General features: G+C 44.9%; 1 protein-coding gene across 2 annotated transcripts in view; it reads right to left on the bottom strand.

Annotated features, from left to right (window-relative positions):
* UXS1 (UDP-glucuronate decarboxylase 1) overlaps positions 1-26,318 on the bottom strand; it is a 95,767-nt gene that overhangs the window by 60,428 nt on the left and 9,021 nt on the right. Inside the window, exons 2-4 of one of the 2 annotated variants that reach the window (XM_019428482.2) lie at positions 5,986-6,013; positions 4,652-4,715; positions 3,533-3,576 (exon numbers count right to left, since the gene is read on the bottom strand). In XM_019428482.2, the coding sequence (XP_019284027.1) occupies positions 3,533-3,576; positions 4,652-4,715; positions 5,986-6,013 (136 nt within the window). The remainder of the gene's footprint in view (positions 1-3,532; positions 3,577-4,651; positions 4,716-5,985; positions 6,014-26,318) is intronic. The other variant, XM_019428483.2, reaches the window with a different exon arrangement.

Raw genomic sequence — 26,318 nt, 5'->3', positions numbered from 1 at the left:
TGCATCTGCAATGTCTCTCTCCTTCCAGGCCGACCCTCTGCCTACCTGCCCACTGTGGCCCACTTGTACTGGGAAGAAAACAGCAAACAGTTTTCTTACAGGAAATATACTTAAAAGAAATAAAACTGAAGCAAAAACATTAACTGCCTGACACAAGGTCACATGTGAAGTACAGACTGATAAACCTACTTCAAACAGTGTGTGCTAAAACTTAAAAAAAAAAAAAAAAGAAGACATTGGCTGGGCTTCTTGCTGTTTTTCTTCAACATGTAGCAACCAAGTTTCAGACTGCATATGTATGATCAAGTGATTAAAGTGTTGGAAAAACTCTCACAACCCTCATTTCTTCCTTTTAGAAGCCAGGCACACAAAGCCAGAAGCAAGAGCAGGCGGAAAGCTCCTTCGGGGTCCTCCTCAGTCCGCACTTCACACTGTTTGCCTCCCTGCAGCCACAGACGACAGAGTTATGGGACTGCATGAGGGGACTGAGCGGCAACGCTGAGGTAGTCGTGTGAGGTGACTGCATGGCAACTCTCAGGTGACTGTGTGAGGTGACCCCATGGTAACTCTGTGACAGCATGAGGTGACCGTGTGGGAACTCTGAGGCAGTGACTCCGGGGGTGACCACATGGTAACCTGTGACTGCGTGAGGTGACTGCTTGGGAACTCTGAGGTCACCGCTTGAGGTGACTGCGTGGTAACTCTGTGGTGACAGTGTGAGCTGGTTCTGATGTGGTGCTAGCTGGGCCACTCCTTCAGCACATCATTCAGCCCTCCCCTGCTGCACTTGCCAAGCACTGAACAGAGTGGGCAAGGAAGAGGCATAGGCTTCTTTAAAGGCATGAAGTAGGTTAAAACCCTATGTAGTAGCATACTGGCTCATCCATACATTCATTTGGGAACTTTTTAATGAGCACCTATTTTGTGCCACACGCTGAGGATACAGAAGCAAACAACATAGAGGATCAAGGCCCTGCCCACATGAAGCCTGTAGTCGGCATTTCTGAGTATGAGAGAGACAAGTAAGCAAGGGAGGCAGAATGTAGCACGAATTGAATAATGGAACTTTTCTTACCCCCCAAAATTAATCCTTTAGTAATTATTCTATGCCATTCCAGACTCTACCCTTACTGTTCATTAAAGTAGCAATAGTAAGAAGTGTTTTTACCTAGAATTTAAGTTCTCATCATGACTTGCTATCTATTCACAGAAAATATAAAGATATGGAGATGAAATTAAACAAATGGCAGGCAATCAAACTCTTAAGAAGTGGGAGGGGGTGTTGTAAAGAAGAGAAAAAACTCACACAACCCACTTACTCAGGCTTCTCGAAGGGCACTGTCCCCATTTCTTTCCTTGTATGAATATAATCTTTACCTTTCAAAAATATCCTTAAATATCTTGGGGGCCACTTTGCCCCCAGGTGACAAGCACATCAACACAATGTAGTCCAGTTACATTCTTATCTTGCTCACGTCAAGATGGGTGTTTGATCATTCTTAGCACATAAATCAGTCAAGAAAAATAAAACCTGACAGAGCTCCATCGATTTCTACCACAAAGTCTTGTCCATACTTGACTTTCTAACACACACAATAACTCGGGCTCATCCGTCGCCTGACTTGATCACCAAACTGGAGAACAGAACCAGTTGAGGATGAATAACTAGTAAAGCAGCCCCAAGAGGCAAATGCTTAACCTCTACACCCATCCTAAAGGGAGCTCTCACAGCTTGACAAGAATGAGTTACTGGTAGTTTCTTCAACATTACATTCATACTTGTGCTTCTCTTTCCTATTTAAAAAGCACAAATATTGTCACAAAAGTATCAAAAGGAATCATAAAATTCTCCTATTTCAAGAGATCTCGTGTGTAAGCCATTGCTTTAGGGAAGGGTTATACAACTGATTCACTTTTCATAAATGAATATTACTCTCTAAAGAAAATAATCACTGGCAGGCCTTTTTTTTTTTTTTTTTTTTTTTTGCCAACATAAAACCTGGTTGGTTATTTCTTACCATAAGCAATTTTTTTTTTTAAGTTTCAACTAAAATCTCTCAAATTCTACCAGTCTTATTAAAGGTGGAATTTCTGGCTCCCATCCAGTGAAATGTTACCAGCAGCATAATTTCAGCCCAAATCACAGCAAGAAAAATTTAAAGAACAAATCACAACTTTATATTACTAACTCAATCTGCTAAAAAATAACAACTTTTAGTAGAGCAAGAGTTGAAATTAATAGTTTGTATGACTGCATATAAACTATCAATTGAGGACAAAGAAGAAAATGAATGAACATATTTAGTTTGATGATTCTTCACCCTTATTTCTCCGCGATCATTTATCGCAGACACCGAAATCAAAGAAAAAATTGCTCTCCATTTCTTTTATGAATCTGGGCTTGATAAAGGCTCATACAATACTGATACACATCATCCAAACCCATGCCAAGGTAAGGAAAAAAAAATAACGTCAACTTTAATGAGGGTTTTCATTTTTCTGTTTTAAACCTCTAAAAACCCAACTGTTATGCTGGATGCACAGTTTTCCAGATAAACTCAAGGGAAAAGTTCCAGTGCCCCGAGCTCCAATGTTTTGGAGAGAGGGGGAATGTGGGCACAACAGAACTACACACAGCAGGAGGAGAGTTGGGGAAAACACCAAGACAAATGGTGAGGAGCAACTTGCTCTGGAATCTGATTCAAGTAAGTTCCCACCATATTATACAATTCTTCCCTCCCAGCCACTTCACCTGGACTCAATTCTGGAACCTTCCTGAGGTATGGTGACAAGCAAACAAGTGACCCCTAATTTCTTATAGTACTTACATATAGTACTGGATTTCAGACCCTCCAGTTTTGTTTTGTTTTTTTTTTTCTTCTTTTGGAATTCCCTCAGATTAATCAGTATATGCTAGAAACCATCTGATTGCCTTGCATAACTTAAAAGAAGGTAAGGCCTAGCCTCAACTTGTATGTCACGAATTTTCAGGAACTGAGAAATTCACGGGGTTCAGAAAAGGAAGATTTCAACACACCTAGATCCTATCTTCTTCTAATGTTTGGAATATTTGAGCATTATATTCAAATCAGGATTAAAAACAAAAACCAAAACATTTATGTGGTTATTTGTTTAGATATGAGAGTTTGTAGAAATCAAACTGACGGATAACAGAGGAAGGACTTTTAGTGTAGGATCTGTGTGGTTGAGCTTCAGGAAGACTCCTGAAACAATTAACTTTATTGAAATAAATAAGTTTTTTTTCCTAGAGAGAACCCATAGCTTTCATCAGAAATAGTTTGTAAAAAGCAAAATAAAGGAAGATAAAGCTTTAAAAACACTGCATCAAATTTGACAGTAAACATCTACCTTCTCACAGAAAAAAGTTCTTATGTTGAAAGCACCTAACACCTCTCATATTATAGAATTACATGGTTAAAAAAATAATGACAGAGGTGGGATGAGCTTATACCAGATGCTGACCTTCTAAAGTCAGTAAATAGAAGGATTTTCCATAAAAATGTGCACATACCTTTTCTCCAAATCTCTGATTTTCTCTCTTAGTGGTTCAACAATCTAAAACAAAAATAACCAAAATTACTTTTGAAGAAAAGAGAGTTCTCCACCATCCCTCTTTGATGTTCCACACAGACATGATGTAACACAAATCAGATTTTAATTTCTTCTACTGTCCACTTCCAGTTTGAAATTAAGTTAGATCACTTGAATCACACGTTAAGAATTGAGATGATAAACTGTATGTTGGAACTCTTACTCCAGAGACACTTAAGTCTCTCTCAGAAAATTAACTTTTTACTTTCCTTACTAATGAGCAAAGTGGTTGAGGCTCACAAAAAACAGACAGATCACCACCACCCGTTCTTTTTAGGAACTAAAGAATCCCCTGAATGTTGCCCTCCCCTAAAAGCTTAACCTCTTGTTTCTGCACATAATCGCCATGTCATCTGCTCAGCACATGAATGAATGGCAGGCTGTGAGCCGACCCACAATGCTGTGTTTTAACACAGGGAGCTCAATCCAAGGGCTTCTCCAGGACTGTGACATTTGGCTTCGAACCAAAATGAGGGACTCTCCATCCCCTCCCATAGCCCACGTCACACTAGCATACCTATATCTGCAATTATTTGACTAAAAGCATAAGCGATTATTTTCAAACAGAAGGTGTATAAATCCACCACCTTCTAGCTTTCTTGGAGGTGGGTGTGTGACTTCCCCCATCTGTGCATGTGGGCACCCTCTGTGTTTCCAGAGGCCCAGCATCTGAGTTGGGCTGGTTTTCCTTTCAACATCTGCTCTGGCACTTGCCTCCATCCCTGGTACTCACCTCCCCCTCTCTAAGAAATTCTCAAAGTTCACTTGAGAAGTCGTAACAAACTTTTAAACCCATTTTGCCTCTGAGTAGGAATTCAGTACATCACACCTTGATAAAACAGACAAACGCTAACACAGGGATGCATCCAGAGCATAAGAGACAGAAAGGCTCCTCTAAATAAGGGTAAATTTTGGAGATGTTTTCCAGATCGCGTAATAGCAGCAAGCTGCCACACTAAAGACAGCAGCACCAGCGAAGGAGCTGAAATTGACAAACATAACGAAAAAACCAGAAACAAATTATGGGAAAGGAACTAACCTCTTCAATCTTGCTCTCGATTTTGAGTTCACCGTTTTCCTGCATAGACCTGTTGAGTAGAAAGCTACAAAACTGAGATCCACTGAAAGGCTTGGCGACCTCAAGATTTATTTGTGAACAAAGTACAACACACACCAACGCCTGCAGACCACCTCACCGCTCCCCTTCCCAAACATCGGTCCCGGGCTCCAGTTCCCTCCAGAAGGGAGTTACACCAGAGGAACAGAAGACAGCGGAGGAGAGGAAACCTCAAGTTCATCTCACCCCCTCACCTCTACCGCAGAAGGGTTATTTCTATTCAACTAAAATAATCTCACTTGCATGTTACACCCAACATGGGATTATAAATTAGAGGCAGGAAGCGTGTCTATAGGAGTCCAAGTCTCTTGGCTGGGTTTTCCTGGGGCTTTAATGCAAAATGGAGCTTTTCCAAGCGAAAAAACAGAGTTCCTTTAAATGGGATCTGAGCACCCCTCCTAGTCACACACAGAAAGAAGCCCTTGTCAGGAGACACTCATGACCTAGCGGTGGCAATCAGATCAACACGGCCCCACCGGCCTTGCAAAGTCTACTCAATATGAAAAGCCTGGTGGGGACACAGCAACCCTTTGCCCTAGTGGCCTCCTGCAGGGACATTCAACTTCCAAACTCACCACGAGCACGGCCACCGTGGCTGTGGCTCTTTTATTTTCACCAGCAAGAAGTAGAGAGTGGAGCAAATTTTGCTTCAAACGTAAAACTGTACTAGCAGTGCCAAATTTGTTTTTATGATGAACGCCTGTTATTATTATTATTTTTTAGAACATAAACACAAAGATTTTACTCTTCTGAGTGCCCCTCCCGCATTTATCATGAAGAACAAATAATGCACACTCAGTCGGAAGCCTCCCTGGGCCTAATCCTGAGGTAAACAGATGACCTCAGCCTTCACGGTCTGCTCCCAGGGCCAGGGGCCAGCCGTGGTTTCCCTAAGACAGCCTCTTTTTCAAAAGGCTTTGGAAAAGCGCGCCCCCTGTGTGCCTGCTTGAGCCACCCTGAAACACACCTTACATTTCAGCCGTGTAAAAGCTAGGGTCAGCCCCTTACTGCGTACCAAAGGAGGGAAGGGACCCTGAGGTGGGCAATGCAAGGGAGCCAACCGGTAAAAATGGGTAAGTAGCAAAATCAGATGTATTCCTCGAGAACGTAAGGAGAAAGACAAAGCTCAGGTGTGCGGATAGCAGAAAGACTCAGTTTCGCTTTGTAAATATTCTGCAATTAACCCATGACATGTAATGACTGAAATGCATCTACGAAACCCCACCAACAGCATCCAAGTTATTAAAAAGAGTTACCTCATGTTAACGAAGTTGCCCCAAACAGCTGTAAGGGAAAGAAGAAGAAAATAGGTCAATATTTAACTTCATGACATTCAAGGATTCCAACGAATAGAGTTTTAATATTTAACGAGTATTTTCAAGTACACTAAGAAATCTGAATTACAGCTCACGAAGACAACAAAATGCACACTTTTAAAGGATTAAGTCCTACTAAAACGTAAGTGAAAAAGGATCCTATGCCTCTCTTTAATTCTGGAATACCTCTTGTGGGGTCTGGAGTTCAACTATGCTTGTGTTTGGATAAACAGTATGTCCTCAACCTTTGTTTGAGGAAAAGCCAGGCAGGAGAATCAAAGAACTGCAGGCCTGAAAGAGATCCCAGGGCTCGGTGCAACCTCTTTCTTTAAATCTCTATGAAACCAAAACCCAGAGAAGTTAAATAATGGGCCAAAGCCATGGCTTAACCTCACCTGGAAGTCCATCATCTCTCAGCACTTACCATGTCTCTCTCATATTCCAGTTTCCAGTCGGCTGGCCTGCCTCCTTGATTATAGACACCCGGAGGGTGGGTCATCATGTGTACACAGCTGGTGCCCAGTAAATGTGCACAAATCAGCCCCAGCTGCAACACTGACAACCTGCCATGGCTGACTTTGAAACATACTACCAGACCACGAGCGCCCATGTGACGTCACAGAACAGAGGATTACTTCATAAGGAAACCTTCTGCATGAATGAGTGGTTCTAATATTGTGTACACATTCCTGCTTGTTTGTTTTATATTTTTATTTTATTTTTGAGACAGAGAGAGACAGAGCATGAACGGGGAAGGGTCAGAGACAGAGGGAGACACAGAATCTGAAACAGGCTCCAGGCTCTGAGCTGTCAGCACAGAGCCTGACGTGGGGCTCGAACTCACGGACCGTGAGATCATGACCTGAGCTGAAGTCGGATGCTTAACCGACTGAGCCACCCAGGTGCCCCTACGCATTTCTGTTTGGCTCTTATGTAGTCACTCCCCAAATGGTGAACACCTCCTCAGGTCCAGGTGCTCTTACATGCTGGGGAAAGAGAGAGAGCAAAGACAAAGACCCTCCCCATCCCGGGAATGGTGATTCTGTGAGCTGGGAAAGGCATTAAGGTTGGTACCTACTCTGAGGCACCTTCTTATGGTCATCCTCCGGTACGTAGTAGGGTTTAACAAATATTTACAGAATAGGACTTAACTTCCCAAAATCACATTTTGCTGATTCCATAAAAGCACATTCCCCTCCGAAAGGAGGAAGCAACTAATACATAAGACAGTGATAAATAACTAAAAGTGGCAAAAATGCAAGAAATGGGAGAAATTAAAGTAAGTCCATACTACATTCCTTATTCATTAAAAAAAATAATGTTTTTTACCTTTGGACCATGTGATCTTACTTTTGAGTATTATCCTCAGGATACACATTTATACACAGGAAAGTTGCCTTCATAAATCATGGCTTTATTTATACTAAAAAGGGGTGAGGGAAAAATCAAAATATCCTAGAATGGGGGAACTGTTATATAAATTATGATACAGCCATTCAATGAAATCGCAAAGCCATTAAATATCACTGTGACTTTTATCAAACAGAGAAAAAAATAACAAGTGTCGACAAGCATGTGGAGAAAAGGGAACCATCATGTACTGTTGGTGGGAATGTAAACTGGTGCAGCCACTACGGAAAACAGTAAGAGGTTCCTCAAAAAAATTAAAAATAGAAATACCATGTGATCTAGCAACTCCATTTCTGGGTATTTATCTCAAGGAAACAAAAACGCTAACTGGAAGAGATACGCATTCTCAGGTTCACTGCAACATTACTGACAATAGCCAGGACACAGATACAACTCAAGTGTCCATCATTGGATGCGTGGAATATTATTCAGCCATAAAAAGAAACAAACAAACAAAAAAAAGGAAATCCTGTCACTTGAGGTAACATGGATGGACTTTGAGGGCATTATGCTAAGTGAAATAAGTCAAAGACAAACACTGCATGATCTCACTTATACGTGGAATGTTAGAACAAAACAAGAAACCAAAGTTGATAAATACAGAGAATACATTACTGGTTGCCAGAGGTGAACATGTAGGTATTGGTGAAATGGGTGAAGGTAGTCAAAATAAAAAAGTCCTGGGGATGTCATTTAGAGCATGGTGACTACAGTTAATAATATAACATTGCATAAGTGAAAGTTGCTAAGAGTGAATCTTCAAAGTTCTCATCATACACACAGTGTAAGTATGTGATGTAATGGATGGTAACCAGAGTTACATAATACATATTATGTATTATGTGTATTTATATATAGTATATATATAGTGTATATAGTATATTTATATATAGTATATATATATAAAAATACATATTATGTAATATGTACTAACACATTATATATTGCTGTTACTAAATAATACTGTTACATGTCAATTATATCTCAATTAAAAATATAACTATGAAAATACATTGTAACATGGTAATGCAATTATGACCATTTCAGATGAGAAAATACATATGCAGTATGACTTCCACTACTAAGAACCACGTAGAATAAAAAGACGGTCCGAAGATGCCAAAATATTGTTCAAATGGTGACATAATTGTTTATTTTTCCATGCATCTATGTTCCTTCCTACCTTGTTTTCTAGCAAAGGAGGGAAAAGATTTCCAAACCTTTGCTGAATTCTTTGCCCCCCACACCATCTGCCCCACCCCCCCACTACCATGAGGTGGCCCCCACCCAGAAGGCCCAGGAACATCTGGGTCAGTGGTCAGCTTGGACACCCAGCATTGTGGACCAACCAGCAGTTGCCAAACCCCATGGATCCTGTTCTCCACTACGTATCTCAAATAAACACATCGTCTCATCTTGGCTTTAGGATTCTGCTTGTCAGAATATGCCAGGAAGCAGTCCCTCTCTGGCTGTGGAACCTCAGGAGGGGGGAAATTAATTATCTATAACTTAAGATGCCTTCAGGATAGATAACACCTTTGACAGCCTTTTCAAATCATTCCATGGTTACTAGTTTATTCGGTTTCTTTTTAACCTTTTCTTGAGTGGGTTTAAAATGTCTCAGAGACATTTCTCAATCCTTCCATCATCCTTAGACTACCTCAGAGCACATAAGGCTGCCCCCTCTCCTAGACATCTTCTCCCTACTTGAAGTACAGACACCAGGGCTCTGAGGGCTCTCCCCTTCCCTACTGGTCCTGCATAAACACTCCTCCCTGGGTGGCAGGTGAGGACCCTGGGATCTGTCCTGAGGAATAATGCTCATGACCACATCGTTGCCACCCTTAATGAGGGGATAATAATGGCCATCATGGCTAATGCCCAAACCTATTCTTGTGGCTCAGACTTCTTCCACTGGCTCCCTGCACTTGGAAAAACCTCCTGCGCTTCCCAGTTCACCCCCCAGAGCTTCATGAACCCCATCTCCCCTCCTCACCAATCAGACCTCCACGCCCACCCCCCCAAGCCCCGCCTACCACTTGCAGCTTCCACCCTCCCTAAAGCAGCTCCACCTGTGGTGGTCTCCTTGGCCAGAACGCCTCATTCCGTTGTTGGGAAAGCTTCTTCAACCTCCCTCCCTGCTCCAGGGGACAGGAGGAGACCCTCCATGTTGTCACAGCACCCACACTACACACCTCTTTTTAATAGGTGGTTTACAGGTGGGTTTCCCTGAACACCAAACACATGCAGCCAGCCACCAAAATTAGTGGAATGGAGGAGGTAAGGAATGTTTTCACTTTATTACACTTATCCCTCGCTTAGTACTTTTATCTTCAGAAGTGTTATTACTAATTAATCTTTAAGATGTTTTTATGTCAAGTGTTTTTGGCCTCCTTTTAAATTCTCAACAGCTACACCGCCTGCTTTGTTTTGAAGAACAAAAAGGACTCAGCACCCAGCTCAGACAAAAAACACACACAGCAGGCAGGGAAAGCTCCTGAATTACTGCAGACTCATTTCAAGGGGGGAAAACACAAGCAATTTCCAACAATTACAGAGCCTTGTTCCTGGTGTTCAGTGTAGACTAGCCTAGAACCTTGCACAGCATGGAGTTTAAAAGTTAAACATTGCTAAAAATTAATGTTGCTCTTAGAATTTTGCAACCTGCTTAAGTTAATCTGACCCCCCTTACAGTGTCTCAAAAGGATCTCTGAGAATTACGAGTAGCCGTATTCTATTGATGTTTGGACTAAATGGAACTAAATTAAGTCAATTACATACCATATAAGGACTCAATATTAAGAAAGGTATTTTTTAAAAAAGATAATTATGGGGCACCTGGGTGGCTCAGTTGATTGAGCGTCCAACTCCTGATTTTGGCTCAGGTCATGATCCAGTCAGGGTTGGGCTCTGCGTTAATAGCCTGGAGCCTGCTTGGGATTCTCTCTCTCCCCCTCTGCCCCTCCCCCAGCACTCTCACTCTCTCACTCTCTCTCTCTCAATAAGTAAATAAACTTAAAAGGAAAAAAAGATAATCATTCGCCATCACTAACAAATGGCTTAACACCAAATTCCCTTACACTGCTTTCAAGATATTTTAATTTATTCTAATTTTTATTGCAAAAAATACTTTGCATGCAAACTGAGGCACACTGGTTTCACGATTCTTTTACTGTCTGTATCCAAATTTCATGCTATGCAAGGAAACCCTGTTCAAGAAAATCGATCACATAGAAATTTTCATTTAGGGCAGAAAAAATTGAGTGATTTTTAAGGGTATGATTAAAAATGAGTGTCCTTCTCCACGAAAGAAAAAATTAAAATGTTAACTCAATGCTTCTGTGGTCTCTATTAATCTAACATGGTTTCTTAAATATTAATCAGGTATCACTTTTATTTTTTATTTTTTTAACTTTTATTTATTCTTGAGACAGAGAGAGACAGAACATGAACATGGGAGGGGCAGAGAGAGAGGGAGACACAGAATCTGAAATAGGCTCCGAGCTGTCAGCACAGAGCCCAATGCAGGGCTCGAACTCACGGACCGCAAGATCATGACCTGAGCTGAAGTCGGACGCCCAACCGACCAAGCCTCCCAGGCACCCCAAGTATCACTTTTAGAATGTAATTTCTCAATCTGCAATCTGTGGGTCTCCACTGAATTCCTGAATGAGTTTCAGGAAGTCTTGGGAAAATCCTAGAAAGTCCACACAAAACCACACATACAAAGCTTTCAAAACTCCCCAATAAAAGTTTGAAATTTCAGAGGTGCACTGGTTTTAGAATGTTTTAGAATGAGGATAGATTCTGAGTTCTTGAATGCCAGACTTTAGTGAAGGCACGGATTCTGCACCAGCAACCCTATTCCCCTGTTTTAAGTACCGTTGTAACACTGGATCAAACAAAACTACCATTTCTGTTTGACACACACCTGTACATTTTCAATGGTTGAAATATGCTTCTCAATGTTTTGTTGGGCGTTCTGATCACCATTTTCACCTAGAAAGCACATGTATTTTTGCCCTAAGTCAGAGGCAGAAGAATGAATTAGGAAAGCTGCTCTCTGGCCCAGCTAATGGGCACAAACCTGCATGACACACAGTATGCCCCATGTGCCGGCAGGCGAGGACAGCCAGACACGCTATAAACCAGCATGCCAGGGGCTCACCGACTCAGCTTGGTGATGTTAGGACAGTACAACCACACGGAGAACCCATGCAAGATTTGCCCTCTGTCTTCAATGTTTGCTAAAATCCTTTCTGGCTCATTCACCAGCCAGCCAGCCAGCTAGCCAACAAAATTGGTGCCCGCAGATGCGGAGGGCTAAGACCCTGTGCATAACTTCACCTGTATGGTAGGCAACATACACATGATGGTCAGCGAGGACCAGAGGAAGAGGTGAGGCTCAGCTGGCAAGAAGCAGTAGGGTCCACCTGGAACCACAAGGGGAAACAGCTTGACCCCGTTCATGCAGGAAAAGGTGGAGCGCCAGCCACCCACAAAATGATGGGGAACCCGGATCATAAATGGGCCTTCAAAGACGGGGCAGTGGGGAGAAATGGCATGCCCACAAACTGCAGTAGGAGAGGACAGTCATCAGCATAAATGTAGGTCTCTTTTTAAAAATGCAAACATTTAGGGGCACCTGGGTGGCTCCGTCAGCTAAGTGTCCAACTCTTGATTTTGGTTCAGGTCATGATCTCACGATTTGTGCTTGAAATTTTCTTTCTCCCTCTCTCTCAGCCCCTACCCTGCTTACGTTCTCTCTCAAAACAAATAAATAAACATTTTTTAAACATGCAAACATTTACATATTGAGCCCCTGCTAGAAGCCAAGCACTGTATGAGGTCTTGCAGCAAATGCTCCTAATCCATGTTGCCCTTTGGACTGAAAAGGTTCTGTGAGACCTAACAATGGCTAAGAATTAGCAGGGGGCAGGGAGAAAGTGGAGTGAGGGTCTGTCTTCTCTAGTCTCAAGGGATCAAATCTGGCTTCCCAGAGCCTGTGAGGCCCTACAGACCTCCTGAATCAGAATCTCTGCAGAGGAGCCTGGGCATTGTATTTTTTCAAGTGCCCCCTGGGGAAGGTAGAGAGCCCGGCCCTAAGGGATCTGGTGACCTGCCATAGCCACACCTCACCTTTGCCCACCTATCTGCTTATACAGTCCAGGCTCAAAACACTATGGTCCCTCGTAATTTCTCCAACATGCCAAGGCTGTTCCTCCTGCCTCAGGGCCTTTGCACTTACTCTTCTCCCAAATGCCTCTTTAACTTGCCTCCTTCAGTTCATCTAGGTATTGGGTCAAGTTACCTCATCAGTGAGGTCTTCCTGACCAGCCTATTAATAGTATCCCCCTTCTCTCCTCCCTCCCCATACTCAACCTGCTTTCTTTTTCTTCATTGCACTTATCATCAGACAATATACCCAATGTATCTATCTATATGTGCTTGTATGTTTCCAGCCCAGAAAATGGAAGCTCCGAGACAGCAAAGACTGTTTCATTCACTACTGTTCTCTAGGATACTGAGATGCTTCCTCATAATATTCAGCGCTCACTCAGTATTTGCTGAAAGAATGAAGGAAAAGCTCTCCCAAATGATTAGGAATCCCAGTTCTAAGGCAGGAGTCATCAGCAAACTTTTTCTGTAAAGGGACAGAGAATAAATATCTCAGGCTTTGTGGGCCATAGGATCTCTGAAGCCACTACTCAACTCTGCCACTGTAGTGTGGGCAGAGTCATAGATAATTCACAAAAGCGTGACTGTGCTCCCACACGACTTCATTCAAGGACACGGAAATGTGAATTTCATGTGTGATGAAATAGGATTCCTTTTTTTTTTTTTTTTTTTTTTTTTTTTTTTGCCTTATTCTTCAACCGTGTAAAAATTGTTGAAACTTTCTCAGCTCAAGGGTGGGCTGGATTTGGCTCACGGTGCATAGTTTATCGTTCTGTGCTCTACGAGATACCAGGATGACTAGGTGCCATCCCAGTGCTGGAGTTCCTGTCCTTGCAGGGAAAACCGCCCAAACCCACCAATGCATAATACACATCAGAGAAGTAGAGGCTGCCATCGACCCAGTCCTGGGGAGCAGAGAGGGGACGAGAGGTCACTGAACTCTGAAGATGCGGGCTGCATACAGCCAGGGACATCTACTGGCCTGTGCAGGGGATGCCCTCGGAGGGGTGGGAGGGGGGCAATGCTAGCAGAAATACCCTGGGGAGGGAAAGATGAAGGTGTAGGGTCACGTGGGCCATGAGGGCTTTCCTGACAAGCTCCCCATGGCGATTTTCTGTTAATGAACCAAACATGGGCACCCCTGGTTCACCTTCCTAGCATTCCCAGACAGCGGGGCTCTGGTTAGTGGGCGACCAGCTCAGAGTGTGATGCAGGGCAGCTGTGTTCTGGCCTAACAGGAAGTAGGGGTGTGAGGGACAGATGGGTCGAGAATGCAGAGGACAGGAGGGGACAGGCGGTGTATCAGGGTGGGGTGGTGAATGGGTGTTATCAGGAGACGGCTGGGGGAGGGGACCATGGTCTGGGATTAGCACATATTCCCTTGGATGCATCCCGTAGTGATCCAGGCTAAAGATGTCTACTAGGCAAGTAGAAACAGAGGCCTGGAGCTGGGAAGGCCAGCGCCAGCCAGAGGTGCAGGTAGGACACCTGCTTGTGACTCATATGTCAGAGGTTCAAGAGAACGTGGCACTGACTGCTGCATACAGCCAGGTGATGGCCACAGCCCTGGGGAATCTCGTGACAAGGCCAAGGCCTGTGACCAGGAAGCACAGCGATGCCAGTGTCACCGCCAGTGGCCCCCCACGGGCCTTTCTTGCTCACTGTTTCTAGTCACAAGGTCATGCTATTATCTCCATTTCACAGCTGAAGATAGGAGCCACGAGGAGTCTCATGGGACTTGCTCAAGGTCACAAGGCCAGTGACAGCCCTCACTCCCCCAACACTTCCAAGTGTGAGGCCTCATTCCCAGGCCCCAGAGTCACCCCCATCTCTGGTGAAAAAAGACATCTTGATTTTGTTTTTTTCTTGTCCTGTCCTCCAAGCTAATCCCCCAGCCTCAGCGGCCCTGCGTGGCGTGTGCTCCAACTAAAACTGAGTGACGCTGAGGTCATGAGTCCTAAGGAGGGCAACAGAGCCCATGAGTGCTGAAGGTGCTCCCTATTTCAGCAGAGTGTGCAGCTATTCCCATCCCCGCTTGCTCAGGTCAAGGAAACTCTAATTTAGAGAAGCATTCAAATCAGAAGCCCTGTACAATACCAGGCACCTGGAGCTCGTGGAAAGTGAGTCTAACTGGCAGAGGAAGTTCCAGCCACACTGAAGTACATCAACACGGCTGCACGCATTCTGTGACTCTGTTTACTGTTCCTCTCAAGGTTTTCTGAGCGTGTTAACTACAACAGAACGCCTCGTCTGGGCTATGACTCACTTTGTGCCAAGTGCTCACTGCAAAGCTGTATGGTGTCATTGTGTTTTGTACACAGTGCCTCCCTGGCGGCACTAAAGACCTGACCAAAAATTCTTGGACACGCCTCCTGTCAGGAGGTGGGGTGTGTGCGTCCTCCCCTGGAATCTGGTGGACTTGTGACCCTCTCCAGCACAGGGGAGGGCAGGGGTGATGCCATGTGGCTCTTGGAGCTGGTCGCAGACAGCGTGCCCTTCCGCTAAGTTTGCTGGCACGCCGGCTCTGGGGGCCCTGGGCCGCTGTGGAAGAGGCCTGATCACCCCGCTGGCAGACAGGTCACCTGCCGGGGCTAACAGCCAGTCCTAGCTGAGCCGATCCTCAGAGGCAAAGATGTGGCAGCAAAGAAACCTCCAGGAAGTAGATTCTCCAGCCCCAGCCGTTTGAGCCATTCCAGCTGAAGTTCCGGAGAACTTCTGCATTTCCAGAAAACTTGTGCAGAGAACATCTGCATTTCAAATTCCTGACCCACTGCTTTATTACATAGCATACAAAACGGCTGCTATTTTATACCACTAAGTTTTGAAGTAACTGGTAAAGCAGTACAACATAAATAGAAACGAAACAGACAGGTATGTCCCCAGCCCTTTCGTCTACCGATGAGGCAGACCTCGACTCAACCCAGGGTACAGGATTTAATTCCTCCCCACTCGACGTATCCCCTACCAAGTGCATGTGTACCCTTCATCGCGTCCAAGCACAGCTTTGCACAGACTCGTCGCCTTGGTAAAACCCCGGGTCAGGGCTACAGTCGTGGGGAATCCCTCCCTCCCCAACCACCCGGGCTGCCTGCCTCCGCCTGAACAAAACTTTAAATGTGCTGAGGAAAGATGCATCCTTGCTCCCAGCCATGAGCCTCAACAATCCTAGTACCAGGAGACAGCAAATATCTGACTCCCCTTGGGTAACCTTTGAAGCTTTTCAAACAAGAATACACATTACTTTTTCTTTCATGCATTACTCTCGTAATAAGAAAAGTATTAAAAGTGTTTAAATGGATTGGAAGGTTCAAATTAGGAGATCTTCTTCTGTTTTTAATTCTTCAAACAAGAAACCACTGAATGGGGATCCTTGCTTTCTGCCTGACCTGAAGGAGTCTAGCTCCAAAGCCTGGATGCTGGGCAGCCAGCCAGGTCTGTCACTGTCCTAAGCAGTTACACAGGATGAAAACTGCCCCACAGGAAAAGGATACTTGGGGTGGCCGAGCAGACCCCAGTAACTGGCAGGCTTCACAGTCCTCACGGAAAGCACCTGCTTATCGGACCTCCCTGCGACACTAGCTCTCTTCTGGGCCCTCCCGGAGGCCAGGCTGCAGGGAGAGCACCTTCTAGAGCCTGCCCTGTGTTCCCTGCATTCGAGGCTGGCAGGTCCCGAACTTGAGCTGTAAAACATTTGAAATGATTCTGACCTCCTCACAGGCTTACCTAATAAAAGCATACCAACATTCCCATGGGAAAAAATTTTGTCCCAAGAAGTTCCTTTTTTTTACAAAGTGGTTAAAAAGGCAAGAAAGCATGGGCTTTACACAGGACATCTGGTCCTCCAAAGAGTATTTACATGTTAAAAATGTCGATATTAAGTGAGAACAGAAACTTAGTAGAACCAATATTTTTTGCCTTTTAAAACTATATACATGTTTAGAACTACCCACAAGTGTATTCACAGAATACGTTTCTATACTTTTCTATTAATTTCTACATCTTGCAAGAAGAAAGTGTGAAATATGTTTTTTTGGTCTGGAGAGGACATTGAGTTCCTTCTGTCCCTTCCAGGTAGGGCAGCATCACAGCCTGCAAAGCACAGGGTGACCTATTAAATTCTCCCAAACTGGTGAGAAAAACTTGAAATCCAAAACGATTAATTCAATTATCATCTCAAGAAACTACTATTCTGTTTTAAAAGCCCGGATAAGGGGCACCTTGGTGGCTCAATCAGTTAAGCCTCCATCTGTCTGACTTCAGCTCAGGTCACGATCTCGCAGTTCACGGGTTCCAGCCCCATGTTGGGCTGTGTGCTGTCAGCTCAGAGCCCAGAGCCTGCTTCAGATTCTGTGTCTCCCTCTCTCTCTGCCCCTGCCCCACTTGTGCTCGGTCTCTCTGTCTCTCAAAAATAAAATAAATGTAAAAAAAGAAAAAAAAAATTTAAAGCCCGGATGAGAGAAACTCTCTTCCATGGGGACTCTCCATAGGTGCGCAGGACAAATGGTTGTTTAGAACAGAGCTACACGAAGTGTGTCCCCGAGCAGTGGCAGGAGCATCATGTGGGGACTTGTCTGAAATGCCTAAGGCCCACTGAGGGCTTCAGATCAGAAACTGTGGGGTGGGGCACAGCCACTGGGTTTTAACAAGGGCTCTAAGTGATGCCAGTTGCCCTACAATCTGAGCACCTCTGCAGGAAACGGCCTCCCTTTGATCTTCTCCCATGTTCACATTCTCAGACACCCCATGTTTTGTTAAGAGGACAACAGAGTTGGGGCGCCTGGGTGGCTCCGTCAGTTAAGTGCCCAATTACTGATTTCAGCTCAGGTCATGATCTTGACATTCGTGAGTTTGAGCCCCACGTTAAGCTCCATGCGACTAGAGTAGAGCCTGCTTGAGATTCTTTCTCTCTGCCCCACCCCTGATCTCTCTCTCAAAGTAAACAAACATACTTTAGAAAAGTTCCAGAATTTCTTTTCACTGCCCCCCGCCATGTGAAGGAGGGTTCCACAGGGCACACCCTCCCCCACCCTAATGCCAGCCACGCAGGATGCACGGCTCATCCCCAGTATCCTGGCCTCCACTCCTCCACCTGTCATGAATAGGCCAGCATGGTTCCGAACATACTCAAACCTCCCTAGGCTTCCTACCCCACCGAATGTCTTAGGGATTCTTACATCATATTTCCACTTCCCACTTAGGAAATAATCAGTGCCTTATAGATGGTCTGACGTCTCTGATAGAAACCAAGTTGTTAAGATAAAGTTTGTTTAGGAATGGGTCGCTATGAGCTTGACCCAGCACACTTAGGGACAGAGCCTCTGTGTTACATTCACTGCACAGCCAAGTCCTGACATAATCACAGCATTTGACTTTCTCCCCAAAGGGGTTATTGCTCCCTCCCTTTGGTTCCCCCATGCCCAGGAGGAGTGCCCTCACCAAATGCAAGCCAATCCCTGGGTTCTCTCTGCCTGTCCTCCTGGGCAGGACACCCGAGGGACCCTTCTGCAGCCCCCTCCAGCTTTACTCACTGCCCCTTCACGCTCTCCCCCGGCACAGTAACACTGAACCCTGATGTCTGAGTGCACTGTGCTTGCGCTGACTTCAAATCCTGGCCCTGTTCTTCCCCTTTTCACAGAGGCCCTCCCAACCCTCCACTTCTCTGGGTCAGGTGACTCTCTTCTGTCATCTTTCTAAGCCCTATGTGGGCCTTACCATCCCTCAGATGCCCTCTCTGACCCTTTCTTGGTACCACTGCAGAGCTTTATACCTGCTTGTGTCTCTACCTCCTCACCAAGGTCACTGAGGTCAAGGCCCCTGTCCTGTCCATCCTATCACTCACATAAACAATGTAGCAGAATGAAAATTACAATCGAACTTCCACACACTGACCTTGAAAACCCAAGACAGTTTTTAAAGTAAAGCTTTAAGGGGCGCCTGGGTGGCTCAGGCGGTTGAGCGTCCAACTTCGGCTTAGGTCATGATCTCACACTTTGTGAGTTAGAGCGCTGTGTTGGGCTCTGGCCTGGAACCTGTTTCAGATTCTGTGTCTCCCTCCCTCTCTGCCCATCCCTCACTAGCACTGTGTCTCTTTCTCTCTCTCTCTCAAAAATAAAAACATTAAAAAAAATAAAGCTTTAAAATTCCAAATATTGAGTTATCTGTAACAGGTGTCACTCTTATTCAAGAAAGCTGTAAGAACAAGAGTTTGAAAGGAAAGAACTCTCCCATTGAAAACTTCAGCCATGCAAAACCTTCCTTTAAATGAGGACAGCCTATGATACATACATCTATCACTGAGATCTAAGCAACCATTTAGATTTTTGAATGAAATCTGTGTTAAAAGATTTTTTCCATATATTAAATACAAAAGCAAATCACAGAAAATCCATAGTATAAAAACATTTACATTTCAAAAACACCTAAATATATTTTATGAACACATAATGCACAGGAAACTATCTGGGTGATTCATACATACATCTAAATTGTCAACAAGTAACAGACAGGAAGGGAAAACTGGGTTAGCTAGAAGGGGGAGGAGCAGGGAGAGGATCTTCCAAGCGCTTCCATACTGTTAGGATGTTAAAATTATGAATTAAAAATAGACCCCCAAAGACACATATCAATGCCCTCTGCACCTTACTATCCAAATGTAAGTAACCCTTAACCACTGAAAACCTTTCTTTCTTCCAGGTTCAATTCAGCTGGGTACTCAGAGGCAACAACCTATCAACAGAAAGATAACATGGTATTTACCATGATACTTGTAACAACTATGTGTTTATTTCTCGCAGCTGGAATTAAAATACATTCTGTTCCCAAATCTTCACCTGAGAAAACCACTACTGCCTCTTCAGGAAAGGAGGCAAAAAATTTGTAAACTCGTTCCACTCAAACATATTCTCAAGGTTCTACTGCATGGTATTATATTCAATTAAGTAAACATTCAAAAACCGCTTAATCTGCACAAGACAGTAACATAAAATCTGGAGACACAGGTACGAATAAGATAGAAAAATGCCAGACCACCCCAGAAAGCAAACATGCACTTGGATTCTTCAATCTTTGCCTAAGGCTACCAAATAAGGGCATCTCTTTAGTTTTCTGACAAAAAGAAGAAACAGATTAACTAAAGAAAAAGGAGAGCAACAAAGGGTGAATCCTTCCCAGTCCAGCCCAGCATCAGTGCTATGGGCAGGAGAGACGAGAGCATGCCTTTACCATCGCTGTAGCAGATCACAAAGCCTAAATCACAATCGCAGACCTCACTTCTCAGGATTCACCCTGAAACTGACCCAGAGTTCTTGCCCTCTGATCAATTACTACCCAGTGGGAACAGAAGTCCATAGAAAGCCTCCATTTCCAGACCCTAGCACAGAGCAGGCCACTCAAAAAACATTTGCTGCCCAAGTAGATGATGAATCTGCTGAAAACTAACAAGCAACAGCTCGACTTCCTTTTCAACTAACTTCCAATGAGCATCACTGATTAGGTCTGATAGTAAGCTTGGTTGGATCTATTTTTAGATTGCCGAAGGCAAAGAAAGCCGGAAGAAAAGGTTGGGTTTTTTTTTTGTTTTGGTTTTGGTTTTGTTTTTTTTTAAGTAGGTAGGAAGGAAAGGACAGTTCAGACTCTTCACCACAACTTCCAAATGGAGGAAGGAGCCTTCATGTGGCCAAACCCAGAATGTGAAACTATGACAGAACACATAAAGGTGTAGTAACCGTTTTTAGAAAGTAGAACACTATGATTAAGAACAAGATGGAAAAAGAAAATGTGTATATGTAAGGATCAGTACAAAGCATGAAGGAGAAACTTTTTAAAAATGGAATACAACTTTGGGGGAAATTCTGCAGCTTGCTGTGGGAAATTCTGCAGTTGCTGTGTCGAGGGGTGCCTGGGTGGCTCAGTAGGTTAAGCATCCGACTTTGGCTCAAGGTCATGATCTCACAGTTCGTGAGTTCGAGCCCCGCATGGGGCTCTGTGCTGACAGCTTAGAGCCTGGAGCCTGCTTCAAATTCTGTGTCTCCCTCCCTCTCTGCCCCTCCCCCACTAGTGCTCTGTCTGTCTCTCTCTCAAAAATAAATAAACATTAAAAACAAAAACAAAAACAAAAACGTTGCTATGTCGGGGCACCTGGGTAGCTCAGTCAGTTAAGCATTTGACTCAGTTTCGGCTCAGGTCAAGATCTCACAGTTTGTGGGTTCAAGCCCCATGTTGGACTCTGTGCTGATAGCACGGAGCCTGCTTGGGATTCTCTCTCTCTCTCTCTCTCTCTCTCTCTCTCTCTCTCATTCTCTCTCTCTCTCTCTCTCTGCTCCTTCCTGGCTCATGTGTGCTCTCTCTCAAAATAAATAAACATTTTTTTTTTTTTTAAAGTTGCTGTCAATAATATGTGTGCTACTGGATATTTATGTAAAATACTAAAGAGAAACTTGATAGACATAAATTCCACAAAAATAAAACCTACATGAAAAAAATTATAAAACTTCACTGAGGGCCAAAAAGAAAGATCTCATTGAAAATGAAGAGACATCACTACCTGTATGTGGGAAGACATTTTACTATCCTAAAATTTGAAAGACTGATTTTATCATTGTACTTCATTCTGTTTTTCCACACTGAGTAAAGTACATTATTTTCCTATTTACGAATTATCTACTCTTATTTGTTTATTTATTTAGGTTGGGGGCAGAGGGCAGGGGCAGAGAATCCCAAGCGGCCTCACGCTGTCAGCACAGAGACCAACTCGGGGCTCTGGGGCTCGATCTCACAAACCGTGAGATCACAACCTGAGCAGAGACCAAGCGTCTGACGCCTAAGTGACCGAGCCACCCTGACGCCCCTTGAGGATGGTTTTAAGTTGGCCTTTTCATTTTGTATTTGAAGAGGTGGAGAAGGAAAGAAGGTGCGGGAGGGACTCAGGAGGGACATTTCAGACCACAGTGCCCACTGGAGTCATCTAGACCACAGCCACGTGTGCCACGCCCATGACCAATGCAATGATTCCCCACTGGTAGGTGGCCATCCACAGGGACAGAAGCCCATGGAATGGCTGTGTCCGTAGGTCACCCGAACAGGCCTGGAAAATGCCAGCCTTCTACCCATGGCGTTAGTCAGGAATAGCACAGCCCTGGAGAACATGAGGAAAGCCCCTGACTAACATGAGGGAAGAGGTATATGGGAGAAGCCAGATGTGGGGGTGAGTGTGACGGGGGTGTCTGTGTGGGGCTGGGGGTGAGAGCTGGGAGAGAGAGAAAGAGACATGAGTAGGACAGGACAGACTGGGTGGGCGACTGGGGAGGAGGGTGGGAGAGGGGGTGAGGGGACAGGTGGGGAATGAGGAAGGGGGAGAGGGAGAGGGAGAGAGGAAGCAGAAGGGAGTGGGCAGTGCAGGGAGTAGCAGCAACTGTAGGTGAGGTGGGTGTGTGAGAAAGGGGAGGTGGGAGTGTGGAAGGGGGGAGGGGAAGAATGGATAGGCAGACGAGGGGCAAGGGTGTTGGAGCACAAGGCGTGAGGTGGGCAGGTGCCTTAGAGGCCTCAGGAAGGTCCCGGCGCTCAGTGGTGGGGGACAGGGTAGGTGAGCCAGGCAGATGCAGGTACAAGACCCGCCACTCTGGCTCAGAAGGGCTGCGGGCCCTACAAACTCAGCACCGTGTCCTGGACAGGACGCTGCTGCTGGGACAGAGGAACAGGCCTTCCAACCACCTAAGCTGCATGGGTTTCAACGCAGACCAGCTGCCCAGCAGCCACCTGGACCCACAATGCTCATCAGCCAGGTTACAGTCGCAAAGAAGAGGGGGTGCTCCCACTGCAGGGCCAAACGGAGGACCAGAAGCCAGCCGATCACCCACCAGCAAGGACCAATGCCCAGGAGTAGGGTCCTCTACAAAACCTCCTGGCCCCTCCGCCTTGTAGGCACCCCACTGGGGCTGCTTCAGAGTAAAACATTGTTTCAGCACAAGTGTCTGTAAAAGTCTACACTGAAGCTAAGAAATGGGGTTCCTTCAGGTCCCTCTACACCATGATGGAGTATCAGGCTAAGTGCCAAGGCAGGTCATATAATCACCCTATGTCTCATTTTCCCCATCTATAAAATGGGGAGATTATCCCCGCCTCCCTGCCAGACAGTAGCGTTATCAAAGCAGGCCACTCCTCATACTGCATTACAGCATGTGCACCAGGGGTGGGAGCAGGAAGTGGGGCGGGTGGGGGGGGAGGTTCATTACTTTGAGAGCCTGGGACAGGAATTACGTCTTTTAAATAATTAAGATGCACTGGGAATAAAGAGATCAAGGAATTAGAATAAGATTCTATCCAAAAACAAAACAAAACAAAAAAACTAAAAGGAAGAACAAGACCTAAGATCCTTATGTGGAGAACCACTGTTCGTGGCCCTTATCATTCACAGCTAGTAACCATTTCCCAAGGATTGTCACGTCAGATTAATGGGATTCTTTCATTTGACTCCAATGGAGCCATCCTAACCCTCAGTCTTCTGTTGCTGGTATAACATGGCTGTCTGCTCACATCTTTCAAAATAAATAAACGAAACTCAGATCACTTACATTACATATGTCAACAGAATTCTAAATTAGAAACAGCATGTCTGTTTTCAGAAAGACTATAAAAATGTTCAAAGATACTAACAATAAAATTCCAAGGTCTCACCACCCTAACAAAATTGTTTTCACTTTCCAAGACGTTCAGACCCTTTCTGAAAAAGACTACGATAAAGCAGTCCAAGCGTTTGCTACTGATACTTTACAGCACGTAACTTATTTTGGTTAGAAACATAGAAAGCTTAACCAGAAACTCAAAGAAACTGATGGATTAACTTGATGTTCACCCTTGCTCTTCAAAGGGGTTCCTCGGTCCACCGTCTGGGGAGCACCCACTTGCCCGCTGTCACTGCCCTTCCTGAGCAAGGACAGTCCCTCCCCACAGGTCACTTTCTCACACCTACACCTGGAAACATCTTTTCTCCCAGGTGGCTCATCAACTGAAGCTATCATCTCTTTAAAGAAATTCTTTCAATTCCTCATAATGCTTTTTAAAAAGTACTACTACCTGGGTGGCTCGATCGGTTGAGCATCAGACTTCTGCTCAGGTCATGATCTCGCAACTCGTGAGTTCGAGCCCCGCGTCAGGCTTTGTGCTGACAGCTCCGAGCCTGGAGCCTGCTTTGGATTCTGTGCCTCCCTCTCTCTCTGCCCCTCCCCCGCTCAAGCTTTGTCTCTGTCTCTCTCAAAAATAAATAAACATTAAAAAGTACTACTGCCTGCAAGGTAGTAAGAAAACATAGTATTCCAATTTTATAAGTGCGTAAAAATGGAACAACAGGGTTAGGTGACTGTCTCCAAGCCAAACTATGGAGCCTAACAAGAGCAAGTGAAACTACCCTTCTCCGTGGGAGGAATCACTCCTCCCACATGGATCTTTCAGGAACTCCTAAGACCCAAGACATCTGTAGAACATACAGCAAGGGGGGAAAAAGTGAAGCAGGCATTAATGTGGATTCAAGGCACATGGAGAATCTGGTAACAGGCCCTGCCTGTTAAACATCCATTCGTGAAAGCTCTTCCACATCACAACCATGCTCTGGGTTTCCTGGCTTACACAGCAGTACCACACAGCAGGCCTACAACCCACCAGCACATCTACACAAGGTCCGGGATGCACACAGCAGACTGCGACATCCCGGCTAGGCAGGCTGCCCCCAAACGCAAAACTGATTCCACGTGACCCTGCCCTAATGCTTGAAAATTCAGGGTATGTTCACCAAAATCTCTTCTTGCGCCGTATGAATTTTGATCAAATGTTAATTCGTCTCACTGAATAAAGACTATGCTGGGGACAGACTTCAAATGCTGCCTTTAAGGGCCTGAAGGACTCCTGCTCCTTGCACCCTATCTCCTCCAATGCCATGGTCATGCTGGCGTCTTTGCCTTCAACCCTACCGTCCAAATCTTATCCCTCCTCTAAGTAGCAACCCCTGGGCCTTGAGGGCATCTCCATTCCTTCATAGTCCCTGGTCTCATTTCTCTCAAGGAATACCTTGACCAGTGTCTTAAGAACAATGTGGGGAAAATAGAACTGTTGGAAACAAAGATTCCCAGGTCCAATCTGTTTCTGCCGTCAGAACACCTCTGACACCAAATGTGTGGATTTTTTTTTCCTCCACACTAACAACCTATTCTCCAACTCTCTGGACACTAACTGTATGGGTGTCCAACAATTCCAATTCATTCTGACACTAACAATCTAGAATTAGGACAGACCCCAGTTAGGGTCTCAATCCCACAAGACTCCCCCCACTTCAGATGGCAATCACAAGTCCCTATTCTGATGAAGTGGCTATAAAGCAAGGGCTCCTATGACCCCATACCTGGGTTTGATCATTTGCTAGAATGGCTCCCAGAATTCAGGAAAACAGTTTACTTACATGCACTGGTTCATTATAAAGGATACAACCCAGAAACAGCCAAGTGAAAGAGATGTACACGGCAAAGCAGGGTGACAGGACTGGAGCTCCCACAGCCTTCCGTAAGTACCTCCTTGCATTCAACAACCGGGGAGTTCAACAAATCCCACTGTTCAAGTTTTTGTAGCGCTCTATCTCCAGCACCCCATTCTCTTCCTGGAGGACGCTGGGTGGGGCCGGAGTGCCAACCCTCTAAGCACATGGCCGGTCCTTCTCATGACTGGCCCACCATGGCTACCTAGGGACCCACCCTAAGTCACCTCATTGGCATCAACTCACGTGTGATCAAAGAGAGGCTCTCATGAATAACAAAAGACACTCCCATCGCTCAGGAAATCCCAAGGGTTTTAGGAGCTTTGTGCCAAGAATAGGAGACAAAGACCAAATATACTTTCCTCCCTACCACACCAGGCGTGAGAAAATAGTCGCCATTCACTTCACAGAGGACAGTTAACATATATAGAGAGAGATATTGAGAGATCAGTGGAAAAGAAGGATGCCTGGCTGGCTCAGTCAGGGGAGGATGAGACTCTTGATCTCAGGGTCATAAGTTCAAGCCCCATGTTGGGTGTGAAACCTACATAAATAAATAAGCGCAAAAGAGAACCAACAACTCAATAGAAAAATGAGCAAACCCATAAACAGTTCTCAGAAATGTGTATATATATATATATATATATATATATATATAGTCCTTAAACATTTCAAAAGCAGCTTCATGACACAATAAAAGAAATGCAAATTAAAACAAGGAGATGCCATTTTCAGGCTGGTGACAAGTCAAACGTTTGCCAGCAGCCTCGGCTGGGGAGGCTGAGAGGAGACGGCTGCTCACAACCCCTGGTGACAGCATGCGCACATGTCTATTCACTGCAGCAGTATTTGCAACAGCAGCATTTTGGAAATAAATGCCTTCCATAGGAGACTGGTGCGTGCACACAGGAGTACTATGCAGCTGCACAACAGCACAGGGGGCGGCTGTGTGCACCCACACAAAGCCCTCGCTCTCCAGGAAAGGGAGGCAAACAGTCTACACAGGATGCTACCCGCTCAGTAAAAACGGATAGCAGGGGCATACATACACCTGGACTAAATGCTGACGTTTGTAATAAGATGCGTAAAACAAACCAGAAGTGTGCGGATGGCTCGAGATTGCCCCCAAATCCAATGTTTCATGTAGTTTGACTCAGAACCATGTACA

The sequence above is a fragment of the Panthera pardus genome, unplaced genomic scaffold (genome assembly GCF_024362965.1).
Source record: "Panthera pardus isolate Hobbes unplaced genomic scaffold, ASM2436296v1 HiC_scaffold_25, whole genome shotgun sequence".
Classification (NCBI taxonomy): Eukaryota; Metazoa; Chordata; class Mammalia; order Carnivora; family Felidae; genus Panthera; species Panthera pardus.
Note: the sequence above shows the minus strand (reverse complement) of the source record. Positions and strands in the feature narration are given on the sequence as shown.